The 16889-nt window shown below is 40.9% G+C and overlaps 1 protein-coding gene and 1 long non-coding RNA gene across 8 annotated transcripts in view; one reads left to right on the top strand and one right to left on the bottom strand.

Annotated features, from left to right (window-relative positions):
- Positions 1-13791, top strand: part of zer1 (zyg-11 related, cell cycle regulator) — a 40272-nt gene extending 26481 nt beyond the window's left edge. For 3 of the 7 annotated variants that reach the window (XM_079660106.1, XM_079660104.1, XM_079660105.1), the window contains exon 16: positions 1-3481. In XM_079660106.1, coding sequence (XP_079516232.1) covers positions 1-88 — 88 coding nt within the window. In that variant the 3' untranslated portion in view covers positions 89-3481. Of the gene's footprint in view, positions 3482-13615 lie in introns of those variants that run through there. The other 4 variants (XR_013804167.1, XR_013804168.1, XR_013804169.1 and 1 more) reach the window with 4 other exon arrangements.
- Positions 13792-13975: 184 nt separating this feature from the next.
- Positions 13976-15557, bottom strand: LOC307025437. The gene is made up of 3 exons (XR_013804171.1): positions 15422-15557; positions 14363-15309; positions 13976-14043 (listed from the first exon to the last, which is right to left on the bottom strand). It is a non-coding gene; the product is annotated as an uncharacterized lncRNA (long non-coding RNA).
- Positions 15558-16889: the final 1332 nt, after the last annotated feature.

Genomic DNA, 16889 nt, shown 5'->3' with positions numbered 1-16889 from the left:
CAAAGTAATGGAGGCGTGTGAAACCTTCAAAGAAGACCCCATGGAAACAAATAATGGACAGGAGGTAAACTTTGGACAAAGACGTTGACCCCACAGGAGCCGTGATCCCCAGCAAACATCCAACACACCAACCAGAGGCCCCTCCCACTGTCATCATCATAAGGGTCAACTGTGTGCATTATTCATATCATTCTTATTATTTCTTAGAGCAGTAGTGTGTGTGTGTGTGTGTGTGTGTGTGTGTGTGTGTGTGTGTGTGTGTGTGTGTGTGTGTGTGTGTGTGTGTGTGTGTGTGTGTGTGTGTGTGTGTGTGTGTGTGTGTGTGTGTGTGTGTGTGTGTGTGTGTGTGTGTGTGTGTGTGTGTGTGTGTGTGTGTGTGTGTGTGTGTGTGTGTGTGTGTGTGTGTGTGTGTGTGTGTGTGTGTGTGTGACTTTGTGGCACAACAATTGATTTGTTATATATGTAAATACTCTGTTTGTCTCATCCTTTTACTCTGTGTATGTTTTATAATATAACTGTAAACGATCATGAATTTACTCTTTGTTTAGGTTTGACTGACATATGGTCAGTGCTAAGAAACCGTATACAGAATACCCCATTATTCATTCCTGGAGTCTGTGTTCTTTAAAGGAGGATTTAGATTGGCATTTTACCTGATTTGTTGATTCTTCTGATTGGACGATTCTTCTTCTTATTGGACGTTAATTATTCTTATTGGACGCAGTAGTGAGGTTATTGTAGGATTCCCAACACTCAGTTTAAAAAAAGATCAAAATTGCTGCAGCAGAATCACAGATATCATCTATTTTATACCACATGTTTTTTTATTGTCATGACCAAAGTTACCCACAATGCAACTCAGCTACTATGCTAATATAAGACAGATAGGCTTGGGATTAGATAGCATCAGGCTACAAAGCTTGCTTCTTTCTAACACCACACCCCCGCATTCTTTTCATTTCTTATTCTAGTAGTCAACATTTCGCAACTATGAGGACTCGAATGACATCACCTGAGTCTATCCCTCTGCAGTCACACCACATTGCAGATGTGTTTTTTACATTAAGCAGTTTTCCCCCCCAACAAGCTCTGATGAGTACAATGAGTAAAGTCTTGGCAACAAAATCACACTTTCTGCTACAGACTGTGGTCTTTTGATTCTGCTTAGTCACCACAGTCATGGTATAGCAAACTCAGTCGGAGTGGTAGTCAGATTGCATTTCACCATAGTAATGGTTCAGCTGTCTATTTCTGGTGCTTTGAGGTGAGAGAGAAGCAGGATTTATCACTGTTTTGTTGTGAGGATGTCAATTCTAGCTCTGTCACACTCACTTTCGCCAACTGTCTTCATGCTCTTCGCATTTGGAGAATTTGCCAATCTATGGTGGAAATGTCTTTAGGTAAAGAGAAACACAACATTCAGGCCTCGGATGACAATTTAACATGAAATGGAACATAATGCAACAAGAAGTGGAAGGTCCCTCCAGATAAACGTTTTTCAACTATTGAATGTGCTTGTGGCACGTCAATGATAAACACATTGATAAACCTTTACATTTTAAGAGCTCTTTTTTCAGCGGGATTCCAATCTTTCTGCACATCCAAATCATATCCCATATATCTGTTTTTTTTGGAAAGCGGGAAAACAGTTGTAATATATCAAGATAAAATAAAGAACCTTCTCTATTCTCATAATGTGTCTGGTTCACTGTCACGTCAGTGAGCTCCGAGGGCCTGAGGATGTTTCACTGTTACAGATTGCGTGAGAAAGACTAACACATTTGATGAATGCATTTCCTTGCATATTTTAAAAGGTGATTCTTTATATATATATATATATATATATTTTTTTTAAATATATATATATGTTTTGCAACATGCAAAAGTTGGCTAGTTCACACACTTAGCCATTTCTGGCACATGGATTAGATTAATGCAATCAACTATGGATAAGGGGAATGGTGAGAAGGCTCAACATAAATCTAGCACCACAGCACCCCTAGTGGTCAGCAGGGCACCGATAACAGGACCCAACTAGCTCCTGTCTTCACTGGCATCTTTAACAACATGCCACTGAGACCATTTACAGGACGTCGTGATTTTATGGATGTTTCTGTAAAAAGCATTAAAAGTCAAAGTCGCACTTTGTTGATGAAGGCAGTGTCTTATATTCTGAACCAATAGAAAAATCATCTGAATTGGGAGCAGCTGACCTGTCATTTATATTCATCTTCATACCAGGGAGGCATGTTAAATACACAGCGTTTTGTCAGAAGAATGGCAGACCGTTATATCCATACCAATTCAGCGGTAACATCCTTATTATATTGGTATACATTACAAAATGTTTCTGTATCTCTTAATGCTTTAAATAACAACCAGTTCCATTTCTCATGAATCTTCTATTTCATAAAATGTGTCCAGATCCTCGAGATATTAAATTCACAGCCAGGCTTAAATAAAAGTAAAGAAACATCAGTTAATTATCAACATTCTTCTATTAAAGGTCAATCGAATAGACCTGTTTTATTTATACAATTGTTTTAAGGTTAGTTCTTCATTATGTTTCCTTTTGTTTTCAATCTTCAAGTATAGCATTTTTAAGATTTTAATAGAGTCTCACCTTAAAACCAGGGATTGCCAGAACTCTAGCATCATGCAGGGAATCATAATTCACCTCTCCATTCAAAAGGCTTTCGAAGAGGCAGCGGGTCACTTTGCAGTTTGTGTGCAGCACACTGTCTCCATGTGACAGTCACACATGGATTATGTTCATGAGTGATGTGTGTTTAAGCTATTTCATATTAGCTGACCTGATGACTGGTTCTCATGTACAGTTTATTTGTGTGATGTATAGGAATCTGGTTAGTACTGCTCTATTTCTATCCCTTTCACAGTCATGGTGGAAATACATGTTGACTTAGGCAGTCGTGTGAAATGAAAATCTTTATATTGACTCACTTAATGTTTCTGTTTGGAATTTTGGAAATGCTTTCAGATATGATCAAAACAAAGTCTGGTGTGAGTTTTTACTTCTTAAAGGTCACAATGTGTTTGAAATATCTTAGTGGAGGTGTGAGCTTCTCTCTGGAGAGAGTCTGTGATCGGTTTGACATTCTCTCTCATTTGAAGTCATTGAATGTTTCAATTTATGCTTTCCAGGAGGAGTTAAGGTCTCGAGCGTATAAGCCATGGTGAGTGACGGCAGAGAGCTACTGTTGAGGACTATTATTTATGAAGATATGTGCTGAAAATAAAAGTGAAATACTGCTTGAGGGGAGCTGCTGTCACCAACGGTTTCATCTACTGATTTCATATTGTCGACACTCTGTTACTGATTTATTTTGTAACTGCTGTGTAATTCAAAATGGAGTGAAGAACATTTGATTGAAACATGATGGAGTTCCAGTGTTTCCCGCTCTGAATACTAGACCATCAGTGTAAAGATATGAATAAGCAATAAAGATGGAGCAGTACAAAATTGGTGTGTTTTTTCCTTATAATTACTATAACTCCAAAACTAAACCTTCATCCCACCTTCACTGCCCGTCCAAAAATAATTGCACACTAATATTTTGTTGGCCGCCTTTTGCTTTGAGTTTGGCACACGGTTGTGTGTGTATTTCTGTCCAGAGATCCATTCATTTTTCTACCATTTCTTGTATTGATGATGGGAGAGTCGCACCGCTGCGCAAAGTCTTCTCCAGCACATCCCAAGGACTCTCAATGGGGCTGAGGTGTGGACTCTGTGGGGGCCAGTCCATGAGTGTAAACTTTAAAAGATGCATTATGTTCCCTGAACCACTCATTCACGATGTGAGCCCCTCTGGCATGTCAACTTGGAATGTGTCCATGCCATCGGGGAGGAAGAACTCCATTGATAGAAAGACCTGGTCATTCAGTATATCCAGGTAGTCAGCTGACCTCATTCTTTGGGAATATAACGTAGCTGAACCTAGACCTAACCAACTGCAGCTGCCCCAGACCATAATACTGCCCCCACTGGCTGTACGGTAGGCATCTTCCTCCGCCTCTCTTCCTACCCTGATGTTGGGACAGTTTTTAACCTGATTTTAGTAGTTCAGTAATCTCCTAGTTGTTTTCTTTGCTTGATGCAGGCCAATCATTTGACCCTCCTGAAACTGATGAACATCCTTTACACGACCACAGGATGTGTCTTCTGACAGGGTTGTTTAAGAAATGAGAAGCTAAACACCACATCAGTCAAGGTTAAATAACTTGTTGCCAGCTGAAACATATTCATCTCTGCAGTAATTATCCAGTGGAAGGCTCCTACAGATTTGCTTAGTTAAATCCAGTTGTTTTTTTGGACGGTCGGGCATTGTATGTAACATACAACATTTCTGGGAGAAATATAGCACAAGGTTTACGTACTTCTAATCAATAGATCGATCAATTTTTGAAATAAAGTAATAAATGTCAATGGAAGAAAAAAGGAGATTATAATTATTTCAGGAAAGTGACAGTTGGTTCTCGTATTGTCCATCCATCCATCCATCTTCTCCCGCTTATCCGTGGTCGGGTCGCGGAGGTAGCAGTTCCAGCAGAGAGCCCCAAACTTTCTTTTCCCTGGCCACATCAACCAGCTCTGACTGGGGGATCCCAAGGCGCTCCCAGGCCAGCGAAGAGATATAATCCCTCCATCTGGTTCTAGGTCTACCCCTTGGTCTCTTCCCAGCTGGACGTGCCTGGAACACCTCCCTAGGGAGGCGCCCAGGTGGCATCCTAACTAGGTGCCCGAACCACCTCAACTGGCTCCTTTCGACGCGAAGGAGGAGCGGTTCAACTCCGAGTCCCTCCCGGATGACCGAACTTCTCACCTTATCCCTAAGGGAGACACCAGCCACCCTGCGGCGAAAACCCATCTCGGCCGCTTGTACCCGCGATCTCGTTCTTTCGGTCATGACCCATCCTTCATGACCATAGGTGAGGTTAGGAACGAAAATGGCCCGGTAGACAGAGAGCTTTGCCTTCTGGCTCAGCTCCCTTTTCGTCACAACGGTGCGGTAAAGCGACTGCAGTACCGCTCCCGCTGCTCCGATTCTCCGACCCATCTCACGCTCCATTGTTCCCTCACTCGAGAACAAGACCCCGAGATACTTGAACTCCTTCACTTGGGGTAAGGACTCATTCCCTACTTGGAGTGGACAGTCCATCGGTTTCCTGCTGAGAACCATGGCCTGAGATTTGGAGGTGCTGATCCTCATCCCAGCCGCTTCACACTCGGTTGCGAACCGATCCAGTGAGTGCTGAAGGTCGCAGACCGATGAAGCCATCAGAACCACATCATCTGCAAAAAGCAGTGGTGCAATCCTTAGTCCACCGGACTGCAGACCCCCTCCCCCACGACTACGCCTCGAAATCCGATCCATGTATATTACAAACAGGATTGGTGACAAAGTGCAGCCTTGGCGGAGGCCAACCCTCACCTGAAATGGGTCCGACTTACTGCCGAGGACCCGGACACAGCTCTCGCTTTGGGAGTACAGAGATTGGATTGTCCTGAGTAGAGACCCCCTCACCCCATACTCCCGCAGCACCTCCCACAGTGACTCCCTGAGAACCCGGTCATACGCCTTCTCCAAGTCTACAAAACACATGTAGAGTGGATAAGCGTACTCCCAGGCCCCCTCCAGGATCCTTGCGAGAGTAAAAAGCTGATCCGTCGTTCCACGACCAGGACGGAATCCTGTTCTCGTATTGTGTGAAATGCAAAAGACAGAACACATAAAGCTTTCTGTAGAAGCTGCTGCATCCCGTCCTCAGAGTAAATTGCCAGAAGCGCCGACACTTCCTCATCATTCCACCGCTCCGGTGTTGTAGTACTTTTTCTACACGGACCACTATTGCGGTAAGCATGTTGTAACTTCCGGTTGTTGTTGTCATCTCCGGGTATCCCGTGTGCCTGTTCTGTTGCTGATAGCTTGTTATCTTAACTTAATCGATCGTTTTAAAACTCTTGATCACGGCAACTGCCTGACGTTGTAATCACACGTTACTACAGCTTAAGCACTCACAAACTCTCCTTCTCTTAGCGACTGTAACTCCACAGTTGCCTACACTCTTTTCGGGTTTGCTAACGGTAGCTACTTTAGCTTGATAGCTAGCCATGGCTCTTTCCCCACCCTCGGGTGCTATTTCCTGCTCTAACTGTCTCATGTTTGGTTACTCCCCTACCTCCTTTACTGGTACCGATACATGTGTTAAATGTAGTATAGTTGTTAGGTTGGAGGCGGGAATCATAGCCATAGAAGCCCGGCTCCGCATCTTAGAAAATAACTCAGCTACAGTAAAGCCCATGTTAGCCGGTGCGGACCGGCAAAAGGTAGCTCCTCTTAGCCGTCCCCCGGCAACTCCCGAGCAGCAGGGAGAATGGGTGACTGTTCAGAAGGGGCATAACGCGAAACCCGCAGGTCCCCACCAACCCGTTCACGTATCTAACAGATATTCCCCACTCAGCGAGACACCCGCTGAGAAGCCAACTCTGGTTATTGGTAGCTCTATTATGAGACACGTGAATTTAGAGACCGAAGCGTCCACAGTCACATGCATTCCGGGGGCCAGAGCGGGCGACGTTGAGGCGCATCTTAGACTGCTGGCTAAAAATAAACGTAAATACAGTAGGATTGTTATTCACGTCGGTGGTAATGATGTTCGTTTACGCCAATCAGAATGCACCAAACTTAATGTGGCGTCGGTGTGTAGTTATGCTAAAACAATGTCGGACACCGTAATCTTCTCTGGTCCCCTCCCCAATCTGATCAATGATGACATGTATAGCCGCATGTCATCATTTCAGCGCTGGTTGTCTTGGTGGTGCCCAGCAAACAATGTGGGCTTCGTGAATAATTGGACAGCCTTCTGGGGAAAACCTGGTCTGATTAAGAGAGACGGCATTCATCCTACTTTGGAAGGTGCAAATCTCATTTCGGCAAACATTTCAGGGCTCTGTGGACTTAATCCATGACAAACTGGAGTTGAGACCAGGAGGCAGAGTCGCAGTCTTACACGCTTCTCTGCGCTCTCTCCTAGGCAGTCATCCATAGGAATCCCGACCCCAATAAAATACCCAATATTAACGGTGTGTGTGTCTGCCCAAGGACAATTTAAGGTAAAACCTAATAGAGGTGTCATACATAATAACTTAATAAAAGTAAATGTAACAACTACTACAGTGCAACAAAACAGGAAGATTAAATGTGGTCTCTTAAACATAAGATCTCTAGCATCTAAAGCAATACTGGTAAATGATTTAATATCAGATTATAATATTGATATACAGGACTGTCTCAGAAAATTAGAATATTGTGATAAAGTTCTTTATTTTCTGTAATGCAATTAAAAAAACAAAAATGTCATACATTCTGGATTCATTACAAATCAACTGAAATATTGCAAGCCTTTTATTATTTTAATATTGCTGATTATGGCATACAGCTTAAGAAAACTCAAAAATCCTATCTCAAAAAATTAGAATAGTTCCTCAGACCAAGTAAAAAAAAAAGATTTATAACAGCAAAACACAATCAAACATTTGAAAATGTCCATTAATGCACTCAGTACTTGGTTGGGAATCCTTTTGCACGGATTACTGCATCAATGCGGCGTGGCATGGAGGCAATCAGCCTGTGGCATTGCTGAGGTGTTATGGATGCCCAGGATGCTTCAATAGCGGCCTTTAGCTCATTAGCATTGTTGGGTCTGGTGTCTTTCAGCTTCTTCTTCACAATACCCCACATATTCTCTATGGGGTTCAGGTCAGGGGAATTTGCAGGCCAATCGAGGACAGTAATGCCATGGTCAGTACACCAGTTACTGGTGGTTTTGGCACTGTGGGCAGGTGCCAGATCATGCTGGAAAATGAATTCCTCATCTCCATATAGCTTTTCAGCAGACGGAAGCATGTAGTGCTCTAAAATCTCTTGGTACACAGCTGCATTTACTCTGGGCTTGATGAAACACAGTGGACCAACACCAGCAGCTGACATGGCTCCCCAAACCATCGCTGACTGTGGGAACTTCACACTGGATTTCAAGCAACTTGGATTTTGCTCCTCTCCAGCCTTTCTCCAGACTCTGGCGCCTTGACTTCCAAATGAAATACAAAACTTGCTTTCGTCTGAAAAGAGGACTTTGGACCACTGTGCAACTGTCCAGTGCTTCTTTTCCTTAGCCCAAGTCAGACGCCTCTTCCGTTGTCTTGAGTTCAGAAGTGGCTTGACCATGGGAATACGGCTATTGTAGCCCATTTCCCGGACACGTCTGTGAACAGTGACTTTTGATACCTGGACTCCAGCTTCAGTCCACTGTCTTTGAAGCTCCCCCAAATTCTGGAAGCGACTCTTCTTCACAATGCTGTTAAGGCTGCGGTCATCTCTCTTGGTTGTGCAGCGTTTCCTGCCACATTTCCCCCTTCCAACAGACTTTTTGTGGATGTGCTTTGAAACTGCACTCTGTGAACAGCTTGCTCTTTGAGAAATTTCTTTTTGTGTCTTACCCTCCTGATGGAGGGTGTCAATGACGGTCCTCTGGACAGCAGTCAGATCAGCAGTCTTCCCCATACTTGTGATTTAGTTTACTGAACCAAGCTGAGTGTTTTTCAAGGCTCAGGAAACCCTTGCAGGTGTTTCGAGTTAATTAGACGATTCAAGTGATTCGTTGAACACCCTACTAGTATACTTTTTCATGATATTCTAATATTTAGAGATAGGATATTTTAGTTTTCTTAAGCTGTATGCCATAATCAGCAATATTAAAATAATAAAAGGCTTGCAATATTTCAGTTGATTTGTAATGAATCCAGAATGTATGACATTTTTGTTTTTTTAATTGCATTACAGAAAATAAAGAACTTTATCACAATATTCTAATTTTCTGAGACAGTCCTGTATGCTGTCTCACTGAAACTTGGTTGAGACATGAAGAATATGTCAGCATAAATGAGGCCACTCCACCCAGCCATATCAATACTCATATTGCCCGAGGCACGGGCCGAGGAGGTGGAGTTGCAGCAATCTTTGACTCAAGTTTACTTATCAATACTAAACAAAAATTAAATTCTACCTCCTTTGAAAGCCTCATTTTCAGTCTTACGCATCCGACCTGGAAAACTTTGCAGCCAATCTTATTTGTTACAGTGTACCGTGCACCAGGTCCTTATTCAGAATTCTTATCAGAATTCTCTGAGTTTTTATCAGCTTTGGTACTTAAAACAGATAAAGTAATTATCGTAGGTGACTTTAATATTCATGTTGACGATGATAAAAATAGCCTTACTGTTGCATTTAACTCTATATTAGATTATGTTGGTTTCTGTCAGAGTGTAAATAAACCAACCCACTGCTATAATCACACTCTTGACCTTGTTCTGACTTATGGTATTGAAATTGAGCAACTATTAGTCGAACCGCATAATCCTGCTTTATCCGACCATTTCTTAGTAACTTTTGAAGTACTGTTACTAGACTACAAAGCATTAGCCAAAAGCTCCTGCAGCAGAAACCTATCTGTTAGTGCTATAGCCAAATTTAAGGAAGAGATTCCACCAATACTTAACTCGATAGCATGTCTGCATGTAGGGGAGGAAACTTATACAAAATGTACACCACCCCAAATTGATCATGTTGTTGATAGTGCTACAGATGCGCTGCGAATAAAATTAGACTCTGTTGCTCCTTTGAAAAAGAAGAAAATAAAACAACATAGATTAGCTCCATGGCATAATGCCGAAACCCGCAAAATAAAGCAAAAGTCGAGACAACTTGAAAGGATATGGCGTTCCACTAAACTTGAAGAATCTCGTTTAATTTGGCATATTACTCTCAATGAATATAAGAAAGCACTGCGTAAAGCGAGAGCAGCATACTACTCTTCATTAATAGATGAGAATAAGAATAATGCAAGATTTCTTTTCAGCACTGTAGCCAGGCTGACAGAGAGCCACAGCTCGACTGAGCCTTCTATTCCCATAGCACTCAGTAGTAATGATTTTATGTGCTTTTTTAACGATAAAATTGTTACTCTTAGAAACAAAATCAATGACCTCTTGCCTTTGACCAGTATAGTGTTATCAACAGCTCCCGGAAACGTAAGTTCTAATAATATTACACTAGATAGTAAACTAGAATGCTTTTCAGCCATAAACCTTGAACAATTAAATTCAATAATTCTCTCTTCTAAACCATCAACGTGTATCTTAGACCCGATTCCAACTAAGCTGTTAAAAGAAGTTTTTCCATTAATTAGCACTTCTTTATTAAATATTATGAATATGTCTTTATTATCAGGCTATGTTCCAAAATCATTCAAAGTAGCAGTGATAAAACCGCTTCTTAAAAAGCACAACCTCGATCCAGAGGTTTTAGCCAACTATAGACCTATTTCTAATCTTCCGTTCCTCTCAAAAATTCTTGAGAAAGCAGTCGCAAAACAGCTGTGTGATTACTTAAAAAACTATGATTTATTTGAAGATTTTCAGTCTGGCTTTAGAACACAACATAGCACAGAGACAGCTCTGGTTAAAGTCACAAATGACATTCTAATAGCCTCTGACAAGGGACTTGTCTCTATTCTTGTCTTGCTCGATCTTAGTGCTGCATTTGATACTATCGACCATGATATCCTATTGCAAAGACTAGAGCACTTAGTTGGCATACAGGGAACTGCTTTAGGCTGGTTTAGGTCTTATCTATCTGAACGCTCTCAGTTTGTACGTGTCAACGATGAATCTTCCATGCAAACCAAAGTTAGCCATGGAGTGCCACAGGGCTCAGTGCTTGGACCTATTTTGTTCACCCTATATATGCTTCCGTTAGGCAATATTATAAGGAATCATTCTGTAAACTTTCATTGTTATGCGGATGATACTCAACTATATTTATCAATCAAGCCTGATGAAATTAATCATCTAAATAAAATTCAAGACTGCCTCAAGGACTTAAAAACGTGGATGACCTTAAATTTTTTGATGTTAAACACGACCAAAACTGAAGTTATTGTACTTGGCCCAAAGAATCTACGAAACAAATTATCTAAAGATATATTAACTATGGATGGCATTAATTTGGCCTCCAGTGAGACTGTAAGGAATCTTGGTGTTATATTTGATCAGGATTTATCCTTTAACACCCACATAAAATCCATTTCAAGGACCGCCTACTTCCATCTACGTAACATTGCAAAAATCAGGCATATCTTGCCTCAAAACGATGCAGAGAAACTAGTCCATGCATTTGTTACTTCAAGGCTGGATTATTGTAACTCCTTATTATCAGGGTGTACCAAGAAGTCAGTCAAGTCGCTTCAGCTGATTCAAAATGCTGCAGCTCGTGTACTAACCAGAGTTAGGAAAAGGGACCACATTACTCCTGTTCTGGCTGCCTTACACTGGCTCCCTATAGAACACAGGATAGAATTTAAAATTCTTCTTCTTGCCTACAAAGCCCTTAATGGGCAGGCGCCATCTTACCTTAAAGAACTCATTATACCCTATTGTCCTACTAGGGCATTGCGTTCCAAGAATGCAGGGTTGTTGGTTGTTCCTAGAGTCTCTAAAAGTACAATGGGAGCCAGAGCCTTTTCTTATCAAGCTCCACTTTTGTGGAATCAGCTTCCAGTTTGTGTTCGGACGGCAGACACCCTATCCGTTTTTAAGAGTGCGCTTAAGACCTTCCTTTTTGATAAAGCTTATAGTTAGGGCCGATTAGATTCAGCCCCTAGTTTTGCTGATATAGGCTTAGTTTGTCGGGGGACATCTTACTTCTTCCTTCTCTCTGTCTATACCTGTGTACTCTCATGTTCCGATTAACCCAGCTTCTCCAAATGTCTTTCTTTTTGGTGTCTATATACGCCGGGATCCGGAGTCATGGATGATCCTGCGGTCCTGTGTCATGGATTGCGAGTCCTGGATCTTGAGTCGTGGCTGCGGTCCTGGATCATAAGTCCTGGATGGATATCCTCGTGGATTCATCTTCTTATTATACACGCATGCATTTCAAAACATTTGGACTACCTATGTTGCAAATGTATTATCTTTTCAATTTACATACGGCATCTATTGCACGTCTGTCCGTCCTGGGAGAGGGATCCCTCCTCTGTTGCTCTCCCTGAGGTTTCTCCCATTTTTCCCTTTAAACTGTGGGGTTTTCTCTGGAAGTTTTTCCTTGTACGATGTGAGGGTCTAAGGACAGAGGGTGTCGTATTGTCATACTGATATTCTGTACAAACTGTGAAGTCCACTGAGACAAATGTAACATTTGTGATATTGGGCTATATAAATAAACATTGATTGATTGATTGATAAAGGCCCTGACACAACAAACTGACACCAAAGAACACGTCCCGACGGAACACGACTGTTGTGTCGCCTCACGTCTCCTGCTTCTTGGCCAACAGTCTACGGTGGCCGGCAGGTGCAAACGCGGAACAACGGCCCAAAACGCATACATAAGCAGGAAACACCTGCAAATAATGAAATGAAAAACAAACAAACCCTGAAAACAAATACAACATAAAAACGCTGCATTTACAAAAATGATGCAAACTAAATACAACACACAAACCCCGAAAACAAACAAAAAAAAAAAAAACATTCCGAAAGTGCTCCAGGCCTCTAGGGGGCGCGCTACGTGGAACAGATTGATGTCTGACCAGACATAGAGAGAACGAACAAGAGTGATGGAAATCGGGAGGAAAGAATGTTCATTTAAAAGAGATGACAAATCTAGTGCAGGCAAATAACCCGGGCCATAGTGAGAACCGCGGAAAAAGGACATTTGAATTCTTAGCAGTTTGTTTATATGTATGTATTTGTGTATAGATGTTTCAACTATACAGAGCTTTAGCAATTGCCTGTAACTATGGTCATGCTAATAAAGCTATTGAATTGAGAGAGAAAGAGAGAGAAAGAAGTGACAACATGTGAAGAGGGACAAAGTAATGTCAGGATAGTAGTGTGCATTAGACATGCTCAAAAACAAATATAGAGAAGACATTCAAGGAGAGAGAGAGACAAAACACAGATTCAACGGTAAACATGATGTATCTTTCTATTTATTTAGCTAACCACTATTTAGACTATGTGTTTTTGATTGACTTGATTAAATGGATTTACTACATCAATGTATGTCTTTCCAGGCTGCCATGTTTTGTCCTTTCTGTGGCCAACATCTGGGGACAGTTCAAGTGTTCTGCGGCTCCTGTGGCAAAAATGTACAGTTTTTGGCAGAAGTTGAACACTAAGTTCAAGTTCACTTTTTTTATTGTATCTGTTTCAAATGCAAGAAATAAGGATTCAACACAGTACTCTGTTTAGAATACTAATTGGCAGATGCATACACTAGTTATCAGCATGAAGGACACATTCTTTCATTGTCTGTTTATGTGAAATATGTAGAAGCCATCATTAAATTGTAGACCAATGCATGATTAAATACACAAAACAGCTTATATTATACATTCATAATTGTGTATTAGTTCTATCTTTATAGAGAACATTATACATTTAGAATCAGATTTTGAGACAGTGAGCGGCTGGGAAAGTCACACCGCCATGGGGCACAAACAGTTGCTGACGTGATGTTTTCTTCATTCTCAGGCATTCCATAAGGAGGGTCAGGAACTCACGCTTGGGACCACCAGTGTCCCCTCCATCCTCAGTTTGTCCCTCATCATCAGTGAACTTAACTGACATCTCATGAGAGGGTTCGAATGAGGCACCTTTGAAGCCGCGGATTGCTCCATCCCACACATTGGCTCTATTAATGTTGAACCTGCTGCAAGATGTATTTGTTCTTTTTGCAGAGAGTTTTGCAACAATGTCCTCCGCAGTCAGGTATTCTGTGCTGGGAAAGACAAAGTGATGTATTGTAATATTAAATGATGAAGCCAGTAATAAGATTTACAGTATAGAATAGAACAATTACTGTAAGTGGTAATAGTAACAATTAATACCTTTGCTCCATTTTGTCTTCTGGCTCAGACTGGCTATCAATAATGATAAGTGCATACACATTTGTGTAGTTGCTGCAGTGAGAAGACAGTTGAATAATTATTTTCAAATCTTCCTGTTTTTTTTCAATACATTGGGTTCTAAACTGAAAACATTTGAAATGGATGCAACAAACAATATCTGATCTTTAAAAAATATTTGTGGGTGTTTTTTGTATCGTCTTCACTAAGATGTCAGATATTGTGGGTGTCATTTGGAAATGTATGAAAGTATAATTGTTCTGCTTCCTGGCAATGTTACCCACTGTGATTGGAGGCTATACAAACAAACAAATGTAAAATAAAGATACACACCACACAACTGTGTCACGATGCAAGTGTCAACCTCGTTTACCTATAGAAGTGGTTCTGACCCGGGGCAGACTGGACCTCTTCCTGGAATGGGGTTGGTGCTCTATCCTATTTTTACCCAGGAAATAAGTGCACACAAAGGTATTTATTGATTTCATGTTCACAAATTCAAACCTACATGGTATAATTACATTTTTAATTAGTCTTACCCGATCAGACGCTGGTTGTGGGTGCCTGAGAGGTCTGATAAAGGTAAACAACAAATATATTCAAACTACTGTACTGTTAAAACATTCTGCTTCTTGTGGCACAAAATAATATGTTGACAATGTTTTATTTTACCCTGGCAAACTGTTGTCCATTTGTGGAGTGCTCACTTTTGGAAAATTTGGAATGTCCCACACCTGCATACACACAAATGAGTAACTGAAATAAAATAATTTCACTTTAATTAAGAATAGATGCCACGATAAATCCAAACTGACCAAGGTACATTATATTGTTGACCGTCCTTTAACTCTCACATTAGGATTTACATTGGGGCACAATAAACCCACTCCTCTCTGCACCTATAATATATCTATATGATGTCAAGAGTTACATTTAGGTGCACAGTGCTGTCTCTTGACTTACAAACTATTTTACCAAACAAGCTAACGTTAGCTGGGTAAATATGACGCTCTTTGTATCAAAACAAAACTTACCTTCTTATATATCGACTTTTTCCACTTCGATCAACTTTGTTTCCTCCGGCTTCAATTTGCAGCACTCTTGTTCGTTCTCTCTATGTCTAGTCAGACATCAATCTGTTCCACGAATGTTTTTTTTTTGTATGGGCCTTTCTCACTTCGGTTAAATGGATTCCTTGCGTCCCTCACTTGCGTCGTTTCCCTGTGACTAGTCCCTCCCACCAAGGAAGCATGGAGGCAGGGCCGTGGGAAGTAGGGTTGCTGAGGGTGCTGCAGCACCCCCTGTAGAAGGATAGGGAATCTGCACTTCCACAAGACATAATACAAATATAATACCAAAAAAACGAATTTTCAGCCTTGATGTAACAACATTCATAATTATGTAAAGATAACACCCTTTTCACCCCGGTTACATTTTCCATTTGCCCTGTACGATGGGCGCTGTAGTCATGAAAGTGGGGGATGTTGGCTTATCAGGCGCAGCTCACAGCCAAAGTGAGAGAGATAGAGAGAGGGGATATCGCGGGGATTGTTGTTAGCTTCCGCTGCGCTAACGGATATAAGAAGCCGTTTCTACAATAATATGGAGGGAGAGTTCTGTCCTGTCAGACTGAGAGGCTCAGTGAGGTAAAGGACTCTGAGTATTTAGATAGTTCACTTTAGTCTAAGTTATCTCAGTGAGTCTCAAACGTTTTGATCACAATTTATGTAAACAAATATTTCCAAGGCACTCCTTTATAATTATTAGGACAAATAAAAACAGGTTTGAAATCATTCCAATGTATACTATAGGACAGTAAACCAAAAATATTGTTTAAAACTGGAGATATTTTAAAATATGCATAAATAAATAAATGTTAACTGGTAAAATTAGATATGAATGAACAACACAAATAAAATAAGTTACATTTATTTGTTATTGGCTATGGTAGGTTATTGTAAATGTTCACATATTTGATGAATAAAATGCAAACCTATCTTTTTCATATGGGTGTTTTAGAGTTGTACCCCCTAGATCAGTCTCTAGTAATTGGGCGCTCAAAGTGCACCAGATTGAAGCATTTTACTTTAAAATGTTAAAAAAATCTTCCCGGGGGGGCACACCCGGACCCCCGTAGAGGATGTGAAGTCCACCCCCCCAATTAAAACATGTTATAATACTAAATACATTTGAAGCCTTTTATATAAGCTGTCCACCATGTCAATATGTTTCTCTGTTTGTAGTGTATTCTTTTGTAGAGGTTTTTCATTGCCAGCTAAAATCTTGCCTATAGGGCAGCAAATTGATCAGAACCAGCCCTGGTGTCATCCCCACAGCACCCCCCATATGAAACATGTTCCCACAGCTATGCATGGAGGGACGCAAGGAAACCACGAGAAGCAGGGAAATTAGTTTTAAGAGCAATGGGACGTCCTTTCCTCCGGAGCGTCACGTGAAGCGACGTCCGTTTGTGATGACGCTGCACAGCTGATCGTCTGACAGCAGCCAGCTCTGTCCCCGTTATTTCCACACAAAATGCACAAAATAAATAAAATAATTGAGAGAAGAAAAAGAGATTATGTTATATATCAAAACCCAGTTAGATTAACATTCATTGAATTGCACACTTTGTTTGTTTGTTTGGATATGTAGCAAATTAACATTTTAAATAGCACTTAATGACTGACTGAATGGAAATGATAATAAATGAAAATGTATAACGAAAAAAGCGATCATGAAAATGTTTCCAAAAAATGAATAAAATTATTTTTGACCACTTTGTTGTTCAGATATATCAATCCGTGTATCTACCGTCCAATTGTTTTTCTTTATTAAACACGTAAACGGAAGAGCGTTTGAGAAACCTTTTTGCTTTTTACCTTACTAAATGGTCTAATGTT

Source organism: Notothenia rossii (assembly GCF_949606895.1).
Source record: "Notothenia rossii genome assembly, chromosome: 11".
Classification (NCBI taxonomy): domain Eukaryota; kingdom Metazoa; phylum Chordata; class Actinopteri; order Perciformes; family Nototheniidae; genus Notothenia; species Notothenia rossii.
The sequence above is the reverse complement of the archived record's forward strand: the minus strand, read 5'-3'. Positions and strand labels throughout refer to the sequence as shown.